The following is a 22,936-nucleotide window of genomic DNA, read 5'->3' as shown; positions in this document are numbered from 1 at the left end:
ATATTCTGTTTTTAATCAAAGCTACATTTATGCTTTTTTTTTCATTTAAGATATATTGTTATATTTTAGATTACTCAGATTAAGATTTCTTCAGGAATAATATCAGAAGGATGTAACAGAATTGTTTATGTCACACCATCTTAATGGTTCCCAACTCTTTTTCAGAATTATTGCAAATCTACATTTAATTTAATCCAAATTTGAAGATTTTAAGCCACTAAGCTCCACGCGAATGTATTTTTATTATTAAAAAAGCCTCACACACACACTACATGGAGAGATTGCTTCCAGCATTCGACGGATCCCCAACATCTTGGCTGTGACATTATTTAGTTAATTAATTCACAAGTTGACATTTACATTATCATTTCAAGACTGTCATTTGCTTTAACACGGAACTCTGCTCTGGCTACTTCAATTAAGAGTAAAATAATTTATTTTTAACAAACAATCTTAATTTTATAGTGTGAAATAATAAATAATAATAACAAGCAAAAACCGAGAGTTACTGAAGAGGTGATAGGAACTATATTTTCCAACCTCCTGAACTTCCTGAATGTAGGGTACAGCATGTCTAGACTCGCACATCCTACAATCTGTAAGTACAAAAGAACAAAAATGTACAGAGTTTGAGAGACAGAGTATGACAGACAGATGGTTTGTCACAGGGCCCCATAATTCTCCATTGGGTTTTAAATGTCATTTCAAACTGCCATTGCATGCAATGCAGGTCGGTCATGAATAAGAAATGGTAACGTGAGCCACGGAACCGAAGCCGCGTACACCTGAGCCGAGGCATTTTTGTCTCAGCACAGCTAGAAAGCCCCCAAAGTCCCTTTTGTACCTCAAACTAAATCCATTTAGATAGAGAAGAAAACACACAGGTAGTTTATACTTACACAAAAGCTCCAACTGGTCTTGCTCTAATATTATTCGACGGATCACTTATATGCAAATAGTGTGTAATGACAGCCCTTTGTTGCCTGCAAGGTCAGCCCACCTGTAGCCTGCGGGCAATGTGGGCTGTCTCCTCGGCCCTCCTCCGTTCTTCAAGCTTCGTTCGACTCTTCTTGGATCATTCCCACGGACATCAGTGAACGAGGATGAAGGCCCTTTCCCTGCTTCTGTTGGTAGGCATTCTGGATTAGTTTTGCGATTGTAATTCAATGTTTAGCTGATTGTTTTATTTACAAATGTTGGGTGCTGTAGGTGCTTTGCAATAGTTGTATACATGACAATAACGGGATGAATGCAGCTACTTGGTTAAAAAGTCTTCAGCAGCAAACATGAGGAAGTATTCAAGCAGAACCAGTTCTATGAGTTAAATGATCTACATACACAAACATGTGAACGTGGTAACATGAACACGTCCACAGCCTCTAACCCTGTGGCGTTTAGCCTTATTTACTTTTAACTGTAACTGTCAAAAAAGTAAAAAACAAGCTTTAACAGCTTGATTCATTAACACCTTTAATCCCCTACAAATATCCATCAAAACCTCTGTTGCAGCTTAGTTCACTGGGACACGGCTTTGCTCTTTGCTTATTTTGTTTCACTTCACCGTCAAGCTATTTGTTTAAACTACTTGCTTCTGTTGCTTTGTTTGTAAATAAATAATGTAATCATTATCCTTATTCACTCAAGTCAGTTAGATTGTAGCTTTTATCCAAAAGACGGAAAAATCCTCCTTCCAAAGCTGTCAAAAATTAAGCAAATTAACAGATAATTCTAAGCGTCAACGTCTTTTTTAACTTTTGACCTTGGGCCACGTGGTTCAACATTAGGAATAGGCGTCGTTCAAAAATATTTAGTGGGGGACGTGCGACTTTAAACGCATAGAGCAAAAAAAACATCTTGCCTAAATAACAAAAGGCGTAAATAATCCCAATACTTATATATTCACAGTGAGTGAGGATTGAACGAAGCGTGATAAGAGCTGTCACGGGTGTTTTACAATCCCACTTTCCTCCTGTAGGTTTCACTAGCAGCCCTGGTAGAGTCTCGCCGTGGGAACCAGGTCAGTCTGCCAAACTGCTTCCTCTATAGAAAATCCAAACTCCATGTTTTCCCTCCAAGGGAAAATGTTACACCTTGCATCAATGATTTTCATTCTGCACTCAACAGGAACTTTTGGTACGTTCCAAAAGAAGATGGGTTCTGTCTACAATTGAATTAGACGAAGAAGATAAGGGGCCATTCCCAAAGGCCATTTCAACGGTGAGGACATCGGTTTGTAAATTGAATAACCAGTCAATACCCCAGCTGTGCAAAATGAAGTGAACAGTAAACACTCCCCGGGCATGTCTGCACCCCAGATGTATAATGACAAGAAGGCTGCTTCAGGGGAAGAGTACCGCATTAGTGGGATGGGCGTGGATGAGGAACCGAAAGGAGTGTTCACCATCGATGGAGACACCGGAGTCGTCTACGCCCACAAATCCGTCGACAGGGAGAAATACAGCCTCTTCGAGGTGAGCGACGCATCCGTGTGTTCCACAACGTTTCATAAAACCATTACGAACCTCTTTCACATCTGTACCTTTGACCCACAGATCCATTTTGATGTTGTGTCGAAAGAGACAGGTCAAACGGTAGACCGAGAGCTCTCTTTCAATGTCGAAGTGAAGGACATCAACGACAACCCGCCAGTCTTTGTGTCTAAACTAACAGGCGATGTGGACGAAAATGCAGAAGAGGGTGAGCAGCGCAGAGGTCTTGTGGTGCAAACGATCTGCCAGTTGTCACTCCTAAAACTCTTTTGCTTCCTTACTCCTTGAAGGGGAAGCCCTGATTCAGCTGATGGTCAGAGACATAGATCAGAAAAACTCGCCCAACTCTACGTTCACCGTCAGTATAGTTTCACAGAGCCCGCAGGAGCCCAGGATGGAATTGAAGCAGATTTCTGGCGGATTGGCCCATCTCACCTTGAAAGGATGCTTTAACTACGACGTGAGACTCGCTGTACCTCGCTGCATACATGTGGAAACACACACACTAAATTTCCACTAAATCAATGTAAAATTAAATTACCTATGTGTTTCTATGTGTTTCAGAAAGCAAAGAAGATTGAAGTGATTGTTCAAGCGCGCGATCACGGAACGCCGTCTCTCTCCTCCACGGCTGTCATTACTCTCAACATTGTTGACAGAAACAGTCATCTTCCGACGTTCAGGGAGAAGAAGGCACTCATTATTTTATTATCATGAGTTATTACTTTACTTTTGTTTACATTTTTAGAATCAATGTTGAAAGATGAAACTGTTCCGTCTGTCCAGTACCAAACCGAGGTGCTAGAATCAATTACCAAGGACGATATTTTGAGAATTGCGGTGGACGACAAAGACACTCCGATGACTCCCGGCTGGCGGGCCAAATACTTCTTCATTGAAGGGAACGAGGCGAGAAACTACAAACTTGAAACCGACCCCATCACTAATGAGGGTATACTGAGTGTCATCAAGGTAATTCTGCTTCATTCGTTGAGAGCGGGTCATGGTAAAAGTACATAAAGCCAACTAAACTGCGGCGTTTGTTTTCAGGGAAAGGACTTTGAGACGACCAGTTACACTTACCTGGTGGTCGGAGTGAAGAACGAGGAGCCGTTGTTTGTTTGTAAAAGCAAATCGCCGGCTGGCCCACCTCCCTCTCCAGACAGAGTCAACGTCACCGTCAAAGTGATCGACGTCAACGACCCACCGTTCTATGACAAAGCTTCATTTGACGTGTACCAGAAAGAGGAGGAGGAGCCGGGAAAGGTGCTGCTCATTCCGAAGGTTGGCGACCCCGACTCTGATGTGTCCAAAATCAGGTTGGTGTCCACATGCAAAAATATGCTTCCGTACCACATTCTGAATTCTGGATTTGTCAGCTGGTTGCCAATACCATAAAGGATTTGACCAAAATTGTGACTCCAAAGGCATCTTTGGACTTCATTTACCAATATGTATCTGCAAGAACCAGCTTATTCCTTCATCTGGATCTAATTACGAATGTAACATCCAGCTTCTGATGGAAAGTTTCCTGACAACTTAAGTTTTCATCCTTATCAATTGAATGCTTTTAGATAATCTGTCCTGCTCCTCTTCCACTTTCCCCACGTACGATCAGACATGTGCTGTTAGAAGATCCAGCAAACTGGGTGACCATAGATAAGAAAACCGGAAAAATCACAACAACAAAGAAGATGGACAGAGAGTCGTCATTTGTGAATGACGATGGCATTTACAAAATCGTCATTGGAGCCATAGATACTGGTACAAAGGAGCGCTCCCCGTTTATTCGGATCAAACAAGAGACGGACAGTGCGTTCTTAACAAAGTGTTGTTTGTTTCCTAGGTGAGCCTCCACAAACAGGTACCTGCACTGTTCTGGTCCACCTGGGGGACATCAATGACAACGAGCCGAGCCTGGCCAACAAGAGCGTGATTATGTGTGCGAACCGTGTCAACAAGGTCATGGTTCCTGCCAGGGACCCCGATGCCAATCCTTTCAGCGGCCCCTTCACTTTCTCCTTGGAGAGTGGCGACAAAGCTCTGATGGAGCGATGGAAACTAGACCCTTCCTTTGGTCAGTACACGTCTGAAAACCCTCCTTTTTTAAATGGAAGGGCCACTTCACACCTCTCTTCACATCCCTCCTTCAGGTTATGAAGGCGGCCTCGTTAGCCAGAAGGCACTTCCGTTGGATAACTACTCAGTGTCTCTGGTCATCCAGGACCAGCAGAACTCCATGGGACGTCACACGGTGCAGGTGGTGGTGTGTGACTGTGGAGACGGAGTCATTTGCCTCAGCAGAAAGCCGCCTTCATCCAGCTTGGGGGCAGCCGGCATCGGCCCCCTCCTCCTGGGACTTTTCTCATTGTTGTGTGAGTATGGTAATCAGTGGCAAAATGTACAAAATCATAAAGTTCATGTTTTGACACAAAAAACACATTTTTAACATTATAATATACCATTTCTTAAGATGAAATGCAACTGTGTCTTTAGCTTATCTTTTTAACTCGTGGCTTGGAGCTTGGAGGATTGGAATCAGCATGCAGGACATCATCAAATCCTCACTTAATTCACGGTGCTCTTCTGCTCTGTTGTTGACGTGAATGTTACAAACTACTAGCCTATCATGAACCTGTTTTATTGTTGTTTTTTTCCATTGCGCACATTTACACCTGGAGGCTCTTCAACACAACCACAATCTCTACTGCTGGTATCTGAGCGGCTTTGTCTCAGCTCTTATTTAGCTCAACATGACACTTGCGCGTTGGCTCGAGAACCAGTGTATCCACGTTGTTTTAACACTCTTCTGATGCGTGTCTGCAGTGCTGCTCCTCCTCTTTAAGTGTCAGTATGGGGACAAGGACTTCAAGCACATGCCGACGGAGAAGGACGAGGGCATCCAGACCCTCATCAAGTACAACCAAGAGGGAGGGGGGTCCACGAGCACGGTGGGTTGTGGGCGAATTACAGCATGCTACTAAACCAGTCAATCTATTTATTGTCGCTGTGACTTCCCTGCAGGGTGAGCCCACGTTGATCCTGACTCCCACAAACAACGTAGCTGTGACTGAGGCCTTAAAAATGGGCAACGCGCAGGTACTCCTCCTCCCACGTTTTCACAGCCATCTGGTTTGCAGTCTAGGGGCAAGTCACAGCTTGGACTCAACCGTAAAAAAAAAAAAAACGGCTGGTGATTTAAAGAATGCAGCTCCTAATCCCGCTGGAAGGTGAATGACAGCTAAAATACAGTTACTTTGATCGTTTAACTTAAGGGACAGCAGATAGACAGGTATGTGATACATTAACTGGGTTGCACAACTTTGTGTAACAGGCAGGGACCTCGAGCAGTACTATGACCTGATATAAAGAAGGCGTCGCAAAAGGGCATTACCTGACCTGTTTTGACCACAGAGCATCATACACGTGTGAAAGTGTCTGTTCATGTGTTATGAACCTCCAAGTTTTCTTTTCCAAGCGTTGAGCTAGATTTCTCAAATTGAACACTCAAACAAAAATATGTTTTTACCATTTTTCTTCACCTCTGCCACCCCTCTGTTGCTTTACTGTTCTTGCGGTGCTGAATTGGATGGCCCAGAAGGCTCTTCCAATGGCCCAGGACACGTACATATACAACAACGCAACACTCACCACGGTGAGTAACAGGCCTGCAAGTAGACTCAAGGACCCATGGTTGGTGTTGTTCAGGGCCTGTCGCTGTCCTGACCCCGACTGTATGTTCTCTACAGGTGAACTCCAACATGACCTCGCAGGGCACGCACCGCCAAAGAGACGCTTTCGGGAGCCAGCGCATGCAGAGCGCAGTGAGTGAGCGCCTCTGTGATTACCATGGTTTTTCTTTACAGATGTTTTATCAGGTTACTTTGACAACTGTGATTTGTATAAAGTCTGCGCGTAACCTCCTTTAACCCACTAGGGAGCACTCTCATATTTGCATTGAAGCAGGGGGAGTTTCTAAAAGAACCGGCTTCTTTTAGGATACACTGTGTCTACTTAAGTACTATAATACTAAAACATGTGACTACTATTTGTCACGATCGGCTGGTGCAGGTTGAAGGCAGGCAGGCAGGCAGGACTCAGACGCAGGGTCTTCCGACAAAGTGCTATTTATTCAAACAAAACTCAAGCAGAACGTGCACCAACGAGGACTGACATGGACAATGACGCGACAAAGGACAACTGGCACACAGGGCTTAAATACACAAGGGAGGTGCAGGTGATTGGACACAGGTGGAATCAATCACGCAATCACAAGACAAGGCAGGAAGTGAAGTTAACCCAGGACCACAAGAGACATGAAACTTCAAACTAAAACCGGAAGCGAAGCCAAACCGTGACAGAACCCCCCCCTCAAGGACCGAATTCCAGACGGTCCTAAAGGGGAGCAGAACCGGAAAAAATCAGACAAGGGGAGGGAGGGTGGGGGCCCGACAGCTAAGGTCCGGCGGCCTGCCGGGGCGGCGGCCAGGCGTGGGGTGCTCAGGGGGTCTGCCGGGTCGGCGACCGGGCCTCGGGGTCTCGGGGGGTCTGCCGGGTCGGCGACCGGGCCTCGGGGTCTCGGGGGTTCTGCCGGGTCGGCGGCCGGGCCTCAGGGTCTCGGGGGGTCTGCCGGGTTGGCGGCCGGGGCTCCGGGTCTCGGGGGGTCTGCCGGGTCGGCGGCCGGGCCTCCGGGTCTCGGGGGGTCTGCCGGGTCGGCGGCCGGGCCTCAGGGTCTCGGGGGGTCTGCCGGGCCGGCGGCCGGGCCTCAGGGTCTCGGGGGGTCTGCCGGGTCGGCGGCCGTGCGTCGTGGCGGGGGGCGCCGAGCAGTGCGGCTCCGGCGTCGTCGTGGCTTGGGGCGCCGAGCTGTGCGGCTCCGGCGTCGTCGTGGCGTGGGGCGCCGAGCTGTGCGGCTCCGGCGTCGTCGTGGCGGGGGGCGCCGAGCAGTGCGGCTCCGGCGTCGTCGTGGCGGGGGGCGCCGAGCAGTGCGGCTCCGGCGTCGTCGTGGCGGGGGGCGCCGAGCAGTGCGGCTCCGGCGTCGTCGTGGCGGGGGGCGCCGAGCTGTGCGGCTGCGGCGTCGTCGTGGAGGGGGGCGCCGAGCAGTGCGGCTCCGGCGTCGTCGTGGCGGGGGGCGCCGAGCAGTGCGGCTCCGGCGTCGTCGTGGCGGGGGGCGCCGAGCAGTGCGGCTGCGGCGTCGTCGTGGCGGGGGGCGCCGAGCTGTGCGGCTGCGGCGTCGTCGTGGAGGGGGGCGCCGAGCAGTGCGGCTCCGGCGTCGTCGTGGCGGGGGGCGCCGAGCAGTGCGGCTCCGGCGTCGTCGTGGCGGGGGGCGCCGAGCAGTGCGGCGGCCCAACCCCTGACCCCACCCCCCCCTCAAGGGCCGGATCCCAGACGGCCCCCAGGGGTGGGGGGGAGAGGACCAAGGGATGGGAGGGAGGGGGCACGATCAGGGGCCGTGGGGACGGGCCAGGAGACTGGACTCTGGGGGCCGGAACGGGCGGAGACTGGACTCTGGGGGCCGGAACGGGCGGAGACTGGACTCTGGGGGCCGGAACGGGCGGAGACTGGACTCTGGGGGCCGGAACGGGCGGAGACGGACGGTTTGGACGGCGCCGCCGCTGTCGGGTCTCAAGGTCCGGGAACCAGGGCTCGTGAGTGGCTGGGGGGCAAGCGCCCCGCCGAACCACCTTTGGATTCCTGCGGGAACCCGCAAAGGTGACTCGGGCTCCCAATATTGGGTGTACCCAATCGAACCCTGCTGAGTCCTTCCATGGTCGCGTCATTCTGTCACGATCGGCTGGTGCAGGTTGAAGGCAGGCAGGCAGGCAGGACTCAGACGCAGGGTCTTCCGACAAAGTGCTATTTATTCAAACAAAACTCAAGCAGAACGTGCACCAACGAGGACTGACATGGACAATGACGCGACAAAGGACAACTGGCACACAGGGCTTAAATACACAAGGGAGGTGCAGGTGATTGGACACAGGTGGAATCAATCACGCAATCACAAGACAAGGCAGGAAGTGAAGTTAACCCAGGACCACAAGAGACATGAAACTTCAAACTAAAACCGGAAGCGAAGCCAAACCGTGACACTATTGATCTTTAGGTGCTAATACGGCAGTTTAACTGACCATACGTCCAGTTACTTATTGATCTTCAATCCACAAATTCATTGAGCGTTAACTCAACTGAGGGTGGCAAAGACTGAATCTGTTCATTTCCTTAATTTCAGTACTCTACCTGGGCGTCGAACAGGATGAACAGCCATAAGGTAAATAGTGCTGTTGTAGCATATAAAATACAAACATCTTTTACTGCACCGTCAAAACTTTCTAATGCGTATTCAGTACGTTAAGGTTTCCGTGAACAGCTAAGAATCCTCCTCTTTCTCTGAACAGGGCGGCTCCTCAAGATACAACCGCTCCGTAAGCCTTGTATCGGGTCACTGCATTACAGACTTCATCGACAGGGTATGGACCAGGACCAGGATTTTATAAAGGGACTCTGGTGCTCAGCTGCCCACTTTGTTCACAGCTCTGGGGTCCCAGAAATATAAAACAAATCTTCCAAACTGCCTTGATATATATATTTTGTATATACGGTTTTATGTACGACAAAATGACCCTGAAATCTTTATATGATTCATCAATCCTGCAGAGAATGGGAGAGATACAGCACAAAGAGCAGCCAGCAAACCAACCTCACCGGTATGCCTACGAGGGACAAGGGAGCAGAGCCGAGTCGCTTGACAAGCTGTCCCTCGTCGACCTGGGAGACGATTTGATGTTTCTGAATGATTTGGGACCAAAGTTCAAGAACTTGGCAGGCATCTGTCACCAGACGATTAAAGAAAGGAACATACAGCTTTAAAGCCCACTGCTGGACTGGAACTACTCGAGATAATGGACTGGCGAGATCAATGGTTACTTTTGGACTTAAACACACCTTTGTGAGTCAGATATTGTGTGTATTTGCATTATTCCCAGGAACCACGGTTACGTCATAAGCGCTGTATTTTGACAGCTTGAAGATGGAATTAGAGCACTGAACAAACTGTTGTGCATGGGTGCCTTTGAAAGGTTGGGTTTTGACAGGAACTGGGTGTGTTGTTTTTTTACTTGCTGGTGCTTTAGGAGTGATTGTAGGCAAGTGTCAGTGCAGTTGTGTCAGGGAGGGTGTTTCTTTTATGTTTTATGCTGTATGTTCATCCGTGGAAAGTGGAGTATTTCATTGTATATTAGAGAAGTCTTTTATTGATGAGGAGCAGCTTTAATTTGTTGATCCATTGTATTGTTCCTACAACACCGAGGAGCCTTTGTGGACGGGTTAATAATCTGATACATTGGTAAAGCATTTGTACTGGACTATGTACAAAGAAAAAACGTAGCCCAGTTCTGTCGTTGTTTTATCTATGTGTCTATCATCTGAAATCTTTGCATATCAACGAAAGTTAATTTACTTTTGTTTCGTTTCTGTGTCGTTAACCACTTCAAAAACAAATTGCCACTAACAAAAACAAGTCTGTTTTTATTTTTATGTTGATTGTCTTCTGTGATTAAACAAGGCGTCAACCTCAGGGCTAGAAAAGTGAAGCCAGCGCAGAACTGTTTGAACTTGCCTTCTGTCTAATGTCCATGAGGGGCGACTCCTCTGGTTGCTGAAAGTAAGCGGCGGCTTTAGTCCTCAGCAAACATTGTAAATATGGATTTTTGGTCTCAGTCCTTCGTTTTCGATTCTAATTGGGTTTTAGTTATCGAGGTTATGTGTAACATTCTGGTTGCATGAAAATAAAAATGAGAAAAACAAGTCGCTGTGATAAGTGTATTTTGTAGAAACGTAAAACCTGATGCAGGCAGAAACAAAGGCATTTAAGAACTCTACACGCTACGGTTACGAACCTGACAAGACAACGGGCCTCTTTTTAGAGGAAAGGTGGTCAAACAAGATCAAAAGGTGCAAGTAAATATCCATTTATTTGGGGGTTTTATGCAGGTTTACGTCTTTTTTATACACAAGGTGTCACAGGGTGAGGTCAAGTTGGGTTTTTGTCGGCATGTTTTGGTCTTGTCATTTCCGTTTTATTTTGAAAGTAGTAACCTTCCTCTCGTTTCAGGTCACTTGCCCTTCCTCATGTCACCAGTCCAATCGTCTCCCCTGATTCCTGATTGTGTCCACCTGTTTCCCATTACCCTCATGTGTCTTATAGTCTGCGTCTCCCTTTGTCTTGTGCCTGAGTGTACCACCGTGCGTTCACCCAAGCCTCGCCACAGCCACAGGATTTGTTTATACCATTGCCTTGTCTCGGAATGATTACCCCTTTTGTTTTTTCCTCTGAGTAAGAGTGACCTTTTGTTTGAGCTTCTTAGATTTAGTTTTAGCGCGCTTTCGAAGCCGTTCGTTTTCCTCGTTTAAGAGAGATTTTAGTTTGTTAACTTTCGTCGGAAACGCTGATAGCTCATAGCCGTTTGTTTTTTCACGACGCGAATAAAGACGCCAAACCCTCTGCATCTGAGTCCTCATTTTAATCTGGTCCTGACAGAACACTCAGGCCAGTATGGACTCAGCAGAGGCAGAACAGATGGCGGCAGCCCTGGGTGCCCAAGATGCCCGTCTTTCCCGTCAGGAGGAATTCCAGACGTCACTGGCTTCCCACATAAGCCTACTCTCATCCCAAATTCAGGGTCTGCGTGACCTTTTCGTCCAGGACACCACAGCCCCCAGGGCCTCGACAGTAGAGGCTGCTCCTCCCCCAACAGCGGTTGTCCATGGGTCTGGAGGAAGGTTAGCCCCCCCTGAGAAATTTGCGGGGGAGCAGGGACTATGCAAAACCTTTCTCATTGACTGTTCCATTCATTTTGAACTGACTCCTCATGCTTTCCCCACCGAAAGATCCAAGGTAGCATTTATGATGACACACCTGACCGGCAGGGCCAAAGCATGGGCCTCGGCAGAGTGGGCTCGTGACTCCCCACTCTGCTTTTCCCTCACCGACTTTAAAGCAGCCTTACAGAGGGTTTTTGACCCAGTGTCGACCGACCGCGAAAAGGCTCAGGAGCTGAGCAGGTTGAGGCAAGGCGACAGCTCTGTTTGTGACTACGTCATAAACTTCCGCACCTTGGCTGCAGAGAGCGGGTGGAACTCCACCGCCTTGTACGATGTGTTCCTGAAGGGGCTGGCTGCCCCTGTTCAAGACCTCCTGGTGCCTTTGGATCTACCCCCAGATTTAGACTCTCTAATCGCACTTGCCATCCGGACGGATAACCGGCTCCGCCAACTCAGACGAGAGCGGAGCAACAGCTCTGCTACGGCTGAGGGATACCCACGCACCCGTGCACCAGGCGGGCCAGACCCCCAACGCGCTCCGCCGGACCAACCGGGGCCTTTCACCACAGAAGAAGGGGGGGGAACCTATGCAGCTGGGGAGGGCCCGGCTGACCACGGGAGAGCGACTGCGACGACAGCAAGAAGGGCGGTGCTTTTATTGCGGGGATTTGGGCCATCTTGTTGCGGGCTGTCCAGCCAGGAGACCCACAGTGGTGAGACAACTCGCTGCTCCAGGCTCTGCTTCCCGAACCCTCACAGCAGTCAAGGTAATGCACCACACCACCACAGAACTTGAGGCGCTATTAGACTCGGGAGCTGACGCGAGCTTGTTGGACTGGGGACTAGCGGAGAGACTCGGTATCAAGTCCGAACTCTTGGTAAAGCCTATCCAAGCCAAGGCCCTCAACGGAGCAGAACTGTTCACCATCACCCACACCTCCGAACCTCTCGAAATGCACATAAAGAACCATAAAGAGATCATTCGTTTTTATTTATTTCAATCCCCTTCTCAGGCACTGGTCTTGGGACAGCCATGGCTGTTTCGCCACAACCCCCATGTGAACTGGAGAACGGGAGAAATTATAGGGTGGGGGGAGGACTGTGTTGGGAACTGCCTCGACGTTTTTAGTCCGGCAGAGGATATTCCAGTGCTTAACCTTGCTTCCGTTAAATCTACCACAGACTCAGAGTACCCGGACCTGAACACCGTGCCCTCCTGCTATCGCCACCTTCGTGAGGTTTTTAACAAGACTAAAGCCATGTCTCTTCCCCCACATCGGACATATGACTGCGCTATAGATCTGCTTCCGGGCTCTGTCGTTCCCAAGGGCCGCCTGTACTCTGTTTCGGGGCCGGAGAAGGAGGCCATGCGGGAGTACATCCAGACTTCACTCAAAGCGGGGTTGATCCGCCCCTCGTCATCCCCAGCAGGCGCCGGCTTCTTCTTTGTGGCAAAGAAGGACGGGTCCCTGAGGCCCTGTATAGACTACAGCCCTCTAAACGACATCACAATAAAGAACCGTTACCCTCTACCCCTCATGTCCTCTGTGTTCGATCAGCTTCAGCAGGCTAAAGTCTTTACTAAGCTAGACCTTCGCAGTGCCTACCATCTAATCAGAATAAGAGAGGGTGACGAGTGGAAGACAGGGTTTAATACCCCAAGGGGACATTACGAATACCTGGTCATGCCGTTTGGGCTAACAAACGCGCCCGCAGTGTTCCAAGCCATGATTAATGATGTCCTAAGGGACTTTATAGACCATTTCGTGTATGTGTACCTGGATGATATCCTCATTTACTCACCTGACCTTGACACCCATAGAGAGCACGTAACCAGAGTACTTCAAAGACTGTTGGAGAACAGACTCTACGTCAAAGCAGAAAAAAGTGTATTTCATGCCGACACCATCTCCTTCCTGGGCTTCATTGTAGCCCCTGGAAGGGTGCAGATGGATCCGGCAAAAATTAGCGCTGTGGCAGAATGGCCCACACCTGATAGCCGTAAAAGGGTTCAGCAATTCCTCGGCTTTGCTAACTTTTACAGACGGTTCATCAGAGGCTTTAGCGCAATAGCTGCCCCTCTCCATGCTCTTACCTCCTCAAAGGTGCAGTTCCAATGGTCTCCACAGGCGGAGACAGCCTTCCAGAACCTCAAGCGTCTTTTCACCTCGGCCCCCATTCTCACCATGCCAGACCCCCGGCGACAGTTTGTGGTCGAGGTAGACGCCTCCAATGAAGGGATCGGGGCAGTCCTCTCACAGCGGTCGGAGCAGGATGGTAAAATGCATCCCTGCGCCTTCCTGTCACAGCGGCTGTCCAAAGCAGAACGCAATTATGATGTTGGTAACCGGGAACTGCTGGCGGTCAAGGTGGCCCTGGAGGAGTGGCGACACTGGCTTGAGGGGGCTAACCACCCATTCATTGTCTGGACTGATCACAAGAACCTTGAATACATTAAAAAAGCCAAAAGACTGAATTCTCGCCAGGCCAGGTGGGCGCTTTTCTTTAACCGGTTTTCTTTTTCCCTTTCCTACAGGCCGGGGTCCCGCAACGTCAAGCCCGACGCCTTGTCTCGACTCTTCGACCCCGAGCCTGTTGCCAAAGAACCAGAAACCATCCTTCCACTAACCTGTGTGGTTGGAGCAGTGACTTGGCAGATAGAAAATGAGGTAAAGCAGGCTAATGGTGAGACCCCACCACCTAGTGGGTGCCCCGCAACTCGGTTGTTTGTTCCGGTTGAGTTACGCCCACAGGTGATCCACTGGGCCCACACCTCACTGCTTTCTTGCCATCCGGGAGTTCGGAGGACGATGTTCGTCATCTCCCGGAGATTCTGGTGGCCAGCCATGGAGCCGGAGGTCCGGGAGTACGTTGAGGCATGTTCGGTCTGCGCCCGAAACAAGACTTCTTCTACGTCACGCATGGGACTCTTACAGCCACTACCCATCCCCTCCAGACCGTGGTCAGACATCTCTATGGACTTTGTCACGGGGCTCCCGGTTTCACAAGGTAACACCACTGTCCTCACAGTTGTGGATAGATTTTCTAAAATGGCTAGATTCATTGCTCTGCCAAAACTACCCTCCGCCAAGAAAACGGCGGAGGTAATGATGAACAATGTTTTTAAGATCCACGGCTTCCCCAAGGACATAGTTTCGGACCGGGGGCCCCAATTTGTTTCCCGGTTCTGGAGGGCCTTATGTCGGCTCATCGGAGCGAAGGCCAGCCTGACCTCGGGATATCACCCAGAGGCCAACGGCCAGACCGAACGCCTCAACCAGCAACTGGAAACCAGCCTCCGGTGTCTGGTGGCCCAGGATCCCCCAACATGGAGCAAGAACCTGGTCTGGGCCGAGTATGCCCACAATTCATTGCCTACCTCAGCCACTAATTTCCCACCATTTCAATGTGTGTTTGGTTACCTGCCCCCCGTGTTTGCAGACAATGAACCGGAGGTGTCTGTGCCCTCCGCCCTTGCAATGATTCGTCGCTGCCGTCGCATCTGGGCAGCCGCCCGGCAGGTGCTGATTCGCCAAAGGGACAGAGTAAAGAAGGCTGCAGACCGCAAGAGACGACCCGCCCCTGCCTACCAGCAAGGTCAGAAAGTGTGGTTGTCAGCTAAGAACCTCAACCTCAAGGTGCCTTCAAGGAAGCTGGCGCCACGGTTCGTGGGCCCGTTCCCCATCACTAAGACCATCGGACCTGTGGCGGTCCGTCTTCGCCTGCCTCAATCCCTTCGTGCTCACCCCACCTTCCACGTCAGCCAGGTCAAGCCTGCGAAAGAGAGCCCGATGGTCCCTGCTGCTGCACCCCCGCCACAACCAGAAGTTATAGACGGCGGTCCGGTGTATAAGGTCAAGCAGTTGTTGGCGGTACGCACTCGGGGCCGGGGTAGACAGTACCTAGTAGACTGGGAAGGATATGGACCGGAGGCGAGACAGTGGATCCCATCGCGTTTCATTATAGACCCTAACCTCATAAAGGATTTTCATAGGGACCACCCTGAACAGCCTGGGCCGTCAGGAGTCGGCCCTAGAAGGGGGGGTACTGTCACAGGGTGAGGTCAAGTTGGGTTTTTGTCGGCATGTTTTGGTCTTGTCATTTCCGTTTTATTTTGAAAGTAGTAACCTTCCTCTCGTTTCAGGTCACTTGCCCTTCCTCATGTCACCAGTCCAATCGTCTCCCCTGATTCCTGATTGTGTCCACCTGTTTCCCATTACCCTCATGTGTCTTATAGTCTGCGTCTCCCTTTGTCTTGTGCCTGAGTGTACCACCGTGCGTTCACCCAAGCCTCGCCACAGCCACAGGATTTGTTTATACCATTGCCTTGTCTCGGAATGATTACCCCTTTTGTTTTTTCCTCTGAGTAAGAGTGACCTTTTGTTTGAGCTTCTTAGATTTAGTTTTAGCGCGCTTTCGAAGCCGTTCGTTTTCCTCGTTTAAGAGAGATTTTAGTTTGTTAACTTTCGTCGGAAACGCTGATAGCTCATAGCCGTTTGTTTGTTTTTTCACGACGCGAATAAAGACGCCAAACCCTCTGCATCTGAGTCCTCATTTTAATCTGGTCCTGACACAAGGTGGCTTCTTTCTTGCAGAAGCTACATTTTAACCAAATTATATTTAACTGGTAGCTCGCCAAACTGCTTCCCAGACACTCATTAAAAAGACTTAAATCATGTCATGCATGGCTTTAACGACTGTCAATACTTGTATCACTGCATCCTTTACACCTGCAGGCTAGATGAAGAGAGGGAGTGTTTTGAGCAGAAATGTCAGACTGCTCGTTAGACGGTTATTGAGTTGAGTTGGCTTGTTTATCCATCCATTTAAATGTCAACACCAACCACAGCGTCTGTCTACCGTGTTGCTACTAGATCAAATCTACATGATGGTTGTTTGGCTATTATCTTGTAATAGGTAATCATTTTCGTTTTCGCTGTGTGTTCCCTCTGAGAGCTCTTGCTGGAAGTTACTGTGAACTCTACTTGATCCTTACGGCGGGAGTGGCAGAACTTGTTTTTGGACTAATGTACATGTAACCACTAAATAGTGCCCCAGGATGAAGTCAAAGCATGGCTTGTTTGCCGCGGTAACTCAGTAAGAACATTCCTTTAAATACACAAGATTTTGGGGAAACATTCTCTGCAGCAAAACTCCATGAAAAACACCATAAGATATTGGAAGGACTGGTAGCAGGAAATGCAAAATATAAGCCAGCACCAAACAACAGAATGCGTTATAAAGACTGAAATCGAAAGACTTAAGGAGGCATAGAGGTAATTCAAAAGAACCTTATATCTACTCTGGAATGCCTTTGGTATTTATGAGCCAAATTCGAGCCAAGTGCGTTGTTACGCAACAGTTTAGTAATTTTTCTTGGGAAGCCATTTCATCGAGGCTGCAGGTAAACGGCTTCTGATGTGCGTCACCTCTTAACTCTCCCACAGTGTTCTCAATAGGATGAATGCACAAAAAAAATCCCCATGTCGGTTTCTGAGGCGCCGACATGGGGATCAAAGTGGGCGGTTCCAATGGTCACAATCGTAGCCGTGACGAAACATTGCAAAGGAGTGAAGTGTGAATAAAAACGACCTAAAAGTTTTTAAATTAATCCTATTGTCTGACCACGGCAAACTAATTGGTGCTGACATGTAAATGAGACAAGACCTGAAGTTATCATTTCTGCAGCACTTAGTCAGTCAAATAATTTGTTGCGGTATATGGAACAGTAGAAAATATCCTCAGCTCAGGATCAACATTATTCACAATAATGAACACGCCTCATCCTTGCTTCCTGTCAGAATCCTGAACCAGCTTTCACACACTGACCAGCGCACACAAGTGTTATGGTTTGCTCCGAAATTTGCATAAAGAATTGTCCAAAAGGCAACAAGACCACAAACTGAGGTTTTCAGTGAGTGGAATTAGCCGAGGTGACATCAAGCAGACAGCTAATGCAGCCACCGTTTTACAAATGAATCCCTTCTTCCAGAGCCCTTACACCCACACATTACAGATTCATACGGGTGAGTTTTTGTCAAATTCACTCTTTGCAGATATTATAAACGTGGATATTAGCAACAGAGATCAAAACCGTTTCCATGACTGTAAACATGTTTGTGTTTTTTGGGATCATTTTGTCATTGGGTGCTGTGAAGGTTTACGTGATTTTAGAGCAGTTCAGGAGCTCTTTTTTGGAAATTGTACATTGAGCAATTGAAGCAGATGGTTAGAGTTCCTGCTAAGAAGGTGGATCATTTTAGGTTTGGGTTGTCTTAATACTGTATACGGTATAACACTGTATTCTAACGAATGATACCAACGTATCAAACCACAGTGCAAGTTCCGATCTGTGAGTTATTCAAGAATGAAACATTAAGGCGGAGTGACACCTTCCTTTGAACAGCCATCCAATCCACTCACTGACGGACTGTTTTTCTGTGGAACTCACACAGGAAGGGCCAGGTTCTGTGGAAAAGTAATTATGTTGTAATTTGCTTAAAGTTACTCCAATTTCAACAAGCTGAGACAATTCCGCAGACCCATTTAAAAAGGAGTTTATTTGGTTGTGTTCATGAGCTGGAAATAAGGTCAAACCTATTATGGTTCATGATGATGTGAAATGATGAAAAGACACTCCGAATCTACTTGTTGACATAAATACAAGTTCCATTACGAGCTGGGAAAAGTGAGTATTCCTCTGCAGGAGGCCAAGCGTGACCAGATGCAGACAGATTGTTATTCAATCCGCTGATTTTATCTTTTGGCTCCTTACAGATCGAAATGGATAAGCACTTGATCTATTTCAAGATAAACGGTCCAGGCGTTGATGAAGAACCCTTGGACATGTTAAGGATCAACGAAGACACAGGCGTGATTACAGTCCACGGCCCCGTCGACTTTGAGCATTTCCAAGTTTTAAAGGTTATTATCACTTCATCGGTGTGTGCGCTTGTGTGTGTGAACAACAGTTTCAATTATTTCACCTCCCTCACGTCTTCCTTACAGGTGGAGTTCCAGGCTTTCGACAGTGAAAGCCACCTCAAAGACACGCATCTGGGCGTTGAGATTCAAATTATCGACGCCAATGACAACCCTCCCATGTTTGACCGCCACCGGTACGAGATCAGCACAAAGGAGGCCACGTCACAAGGTTACCTGCTTTTTCTTTACGCTAATACACCTGAGGCACGCAGGCCTGGAGAGCCAAGTACCGGATTCAAGGAGACTCAAACAACCACTTCATCTCTACTGATCCCAAAACAAACAAAGGGCTTCTGTTTGTGGAAAAGGTATTTTGTCCAATTTTTTTGGTAGAATACACAAAACCCCACAGCAACTGAGGCACAAGGGTGATGAACTTTGTGACTTCCCCTTCATCCCTCCTTCAACTCTCTCTGCGTCAGCCCCTGGACTTCGAAGACGGCGGTGTGAAGAACTTGACCATCAGCGTGGAGAACGAGATCCCCTATGCCACGTGCAAGGTGGTCTGGCGCAGCACCACCGGCCTCTGGAGGGTGACCACAGGGGACCTCGCGCCGGAGACCCTCAGCGCATCTGTCGGCCTCGTGACAGTGATCGTGGAGGACGTCAACGAGCCGCCAGCTTTCAAACCGCCTCAAAAAGAAGTGGCGTTGGTCGAGAACGCCGAAGCCGGGAAGCACCTGGAGACCTTCACAGCCGTGGACCCTGACGTCGCCAGTGGCAGCACAATTGTGTGAGTCACGTGCACAGAAACAAAACAATGTTCTACAATAGTAGAAAACTTTTAGAAAATGTCTAACGCTGCAAGAGTGTGTTTCAGTTACAAAAAGGGAAACGACCCGGCTGATTGGGTCAAAGTGGACCCCGAGACTGGGAAAATCACCACTACCAAGGTCATTGACCGCGAGTCGGCCTTTGTGAAAGACAGTGTGTACACTGTCACACTGTATGCTATCGACAATGGTAAGAACTGCGAGTGTTTACACAGTGTACTCAGCACAACCTCCTCTTCACGTCACTGTACGCAAAACGTGTTTTCGGTCACCAGGTCAGCCTCCAACGACGGGCACCGCGACCCTGATCATCCAAGTTGTGGACCAAAACGACAACGCCCCGTCCTTGGCTGTGAGCGCCATGGACATGTGCCAGTCGGAGGGACGCTCACGGGCCAACATCACAGGTTTGGACCCGGACGCAACGCCCTACGGTGGACCGTTCACCTTCCAGCTGAAGGGGACAGAGGCGGCCGGGTGGAAGCTCGACGCCACGCAAGGTGAGACTCCGCCTCCAGCCGTTGTTCACAAGCGAGACCGAGATCCCCACAACCCGAGAACTGACGATGGCGTGTTCCTCATGGACAGGGTACTCGGTCAACCTGGTGAAGGAGCCCACGGTTCCTTCGGGAGAATACGTGTTGCTGCTGGACGTGTTCGACCTTCAGGGTGTGAAGGCTTCACACAACGTGTCGGTTACCGTGTGCACCTGCGAGGACGCAACGAGCCCCAACTGTCAAGCGCAGAGCCGCCACCGTTTCAGTTGGAGTGGGGGCACACGCAGACTTTTTTTTCGGAATAGTGCTGCTTGGGCCGGTCGCCGTGATTGGGAAGTGAGATCCTGTGAGATTTGTTGTTTAAGTTCAGTTTTTTTCCCAAACTGTTTTTGTATCCCAGGTGTGCTGCTTTTGGCTTTGCTGGTGTCATGTGAGAAAAAGATCTTTCTATTCCCGGATAACAGAACAGAACAAAATCTGATGCAGAGTAACAGTGAGAAACCGGGGTCCGACTGCACGGTAAATACTTCTATTGCTCTTAGAGCTCTAATCATGTGATAGAAAATACACACACTGAAACACATATTTCCACTATAAATTCAAATGTAGTATTACGTAATAAATAATTAGTATTTACCTTCATTTACAGTGTATTTTTCTTTATATCTTTAGAAGTTTTCCTTTAAATGTACTTACAATTTTTTCAATAATAAACCTAAGTGACAAACAAATGATAGCACTTAAATTGTACTTATAATGGCACTTTTCGATAACATGTTTTGTAACTGCTTATTTGATGAAAAATGTACTTTCTTGATACTTGTTTTCTGAGTTTGTATCTATGTGGAAATGCAGTTATTGTACGTCGCTTTGGATAAAAGCGTCAGCTAAATGACATGTAATGTAATGTAATGTAATGAAAATCTGCATTCATTTAAACATATGACATATTGAAATACTAATTTTATTATTTTTTCAATGACTAATCTGTGCTTGCTTTTTTACAATGTGTTCCAACAAAGCCAAATGCTGGGATGTGGGAAGAAATACACCAAACCGGCTCTTCAACAAAGCAGCATTATGATTGGGTATGTGAATAAGTTTAATTTTTTATCGCATTAGGTGACATGCTCCCTAAAACCAATGAACATGAGTTCTCTAGTTTACTTTGAGTTGATCTCAGACACTTTAACGTGACTTTAAAAGTGATGTGTTGTTCATTTGCCAATAAACACAACACAGGAAAACAAACTTAAGCTTTTAAACTCTGCTCAATGAGTAAAGAAATTATTGTTGTTGTCATCGATATTATTCTAACATGCCAAGTTCAAAGATGCAGATTTCAGAAAAATGCTAATGAGCTGTGACCTTTGCAGTTCCTTCAGTTCAACCGTATGTGATTTTGTAGGGAAGCAGAGCATCATAATTCATGAACAGAAACCCAGATATCCGTTGTGTATGTACACTGCTACGAACCCTGTTGCTTCACTTCTCCACATCACCTGTGACACTCGATGTTGGATCTGTATCTGCTTCAGAATTACCAGACTTGGGGCGGATGCAAAGGATATTCTGCAGATCAGGATTTTGTTGGGATCAACAACATAGTGCTGAGTGGAAAACTAAATCAGGTAACCAGGAGAGTCGAATCAATCCTCCAGACCTGCAGGACGATACTTTGATGAAACTCATCCTCTTCTCTCTCCCTGTGCATCGTAAAGAGGCTCTCCGCCCTCCAGGAACCAGGAGAGGAGCTGGGTGATTACGCTCCTTGCGTCTACGCCGAGGAGGGAAGCGACGCAGGCACCCACTCCCAGCTCGACGCCATCTCCATCTGTGACACTTCACCCGGGCCGGACTTGGACGTGGACCTGGACTCCAAGTTCAATGACCTGGCCTCAATCTGCTTGAAGAGATGCAACCTCCTTCCCAACCACGCGTGACTGACCCAGAGATGGGAATCCTTGGACACTCCATCTCAATCTAACCCTCTATGGCATGGCCTTTAAATTTAGCTAATATTTGGGGGGGGCTTTGGGCTTCCTGACACTGTACAACATCCACAAAAAAAGTGTGCCCACCCCCGAGAAACAGCGAGATCCTTCTTGTGGCACTGGCAAGCAACGAGGTGGCACCTCGTGGCATGCAGTGGCAAAAAAAAGTTGTTCCGTGTCCGCGCGGGTAGGAGCGGCGAGGCGGGGTTGCGGGGGGGTTCCGTGTGGGGGGGCCTGTGGACTCAGTGGCAACTCTGTGGCCTTTGTGGCACATTAGTGGCCTTTGTGACAACTCAGTGGCCTTTGTGGCACATTAGTGGCCTTTGTGACAACTCAGTGGCCTTTGTGGCAACCTGTTAGCTGTCCCCAAAATGCCAATCGATCCGTTTTTTTACTGACCTGAGTGGGGTTTTGTTTTTCAAATAATCTTTCAAAAAAATCACTTGGGTTTGCAAAGAATATTGAGCATCCACTCAAGAGGCTGGGAGAGCCGCGGCTACCCATAGTTAGCTGTAGTTACTGCTCATTTCTCCTGTTGGGTATTAGCAGTGCGCTGATATTTCTTTGTGACTGCTTTCTTGTGGAACCACCAATCGTTATTTACACAATGAACATGTTTCACAATGACAAATTATCATTACAACAATGTATTTTCAAACAACTATGGATTTAGTTTACAGTATGACCTGTCCCACCACAAAGGCACAGACTGCTGACTTAAGCGCTTCCAAATTGAATTGATCAAAACATTTATTTCTTGAACGTGTAGACATTAACAAATAAGATATTTAAAAATCAACAGACATAGACCATAAAATGAAAAAGTCACCTTTTGTTCAAACAAAGGAGTAGAGTCAAGCAAAAGCAAATAGGTCCCTACCCCTATCTTTCAGTTAAATGAATCTTTTACATGATCAACGTTAGGCTATTTCCTATTTATGTTCACAAACCTTTTTTTATTTTACTTGCACATTTGGCAGACATACCTCCTACGTTTATTTATATTCACAATTAGTATATATTACGTTTAAGATTAAAATCACTCCTCTGTTCATCATACATACATACATACACCGATAAAAAATAAGTACAATTTAAGATGGTAAACTACCTGTCATTTGCATCACTGAATATTTTCACGCATCTCATATTTGGCTAATGTGTATAATTTAAGATGTAAACTGTGCAATATGTTTACAATTTTTGATCTTATCTGGTAAGTTGTTCCACAACTTCACCCCACAGACGGATATGCACCAGCTTTTGAGTGTAGAGTGTACCTTTGGTTGCCTCAGTTTCAGTCTCCCTCTTAAATTATAATCTCCTAGTCTGTCGCTAAACAATGTTTGAATGTTTCCTGGAAGTAGACTGTTGCTTGC

The 22,936-nt window shown here is 47.9% G+C and overlaps 1 protein-coding gene across 1 annotated transcript; it reads left to right on the top strand.

Annotated features, from left to right (window-relative positions):
• The first annotated feature begins 100 nt into the window (after window positions 1-100).
• Window positions 101-10,204, top strand: cdh26.1 (cadherin 26, tandem duplicate 1). Its single transcript, XM_037478244.2, has 19 exons — window positions 101-1,130; window positions 1,976-2,017; window positions 2,125-2,217; window positions 2,316-2,471; window positions 2,553-2,697; window positions 2,780-2,949; window positions 3,054-3,182; window positions 3,276-3,461; window positions 3,540-3,808; window positions 4,108-4,253; window positions 4,336-4,566; window positions 4,643-4,864; window positions 5,316-5,440; window positions 5,514-5,588; window positions 6,088-6,144; window positions 6,239-6,313; window positions 8,719-8,757; window positions 8,885-8,956; window positions 9,144-10,204. The coding sequence occupies exons 1-19, from the start codon at window positions 1,104-1,106 to the stop codon at window positions 9,354-9,356; spliced, it is 2,472 nt and encodes an 823-aa protein (XP_037334141.2). The 5' UTR covers window positions 101-1,103; the 3' UTR covers window positions 9,357-10,204.
• Window positions 10,205-22,936: the final 12,732 nt, after the last annotated feature.

This window comes from Pungitius pungitius, chromosome 1, assembly GCF_949316345.1.
Source record: "Pungitius pungitius chromosome 1, fPunPun2.1, whole genome shotgun sequence".
NCBI classification, from domain to species: domain Eukaryota; kingdom Metazoa; phylum Chordata; class Actinopteri; order Perciformes; family Gasterosteidae; genus Pungitius; species Pungitius pungitius.
The sequence above is the reverse complement of the archived record's forward strand: the minus strand, read 5'-3'. Positions and strand labels throughout refer to the sequence as shown.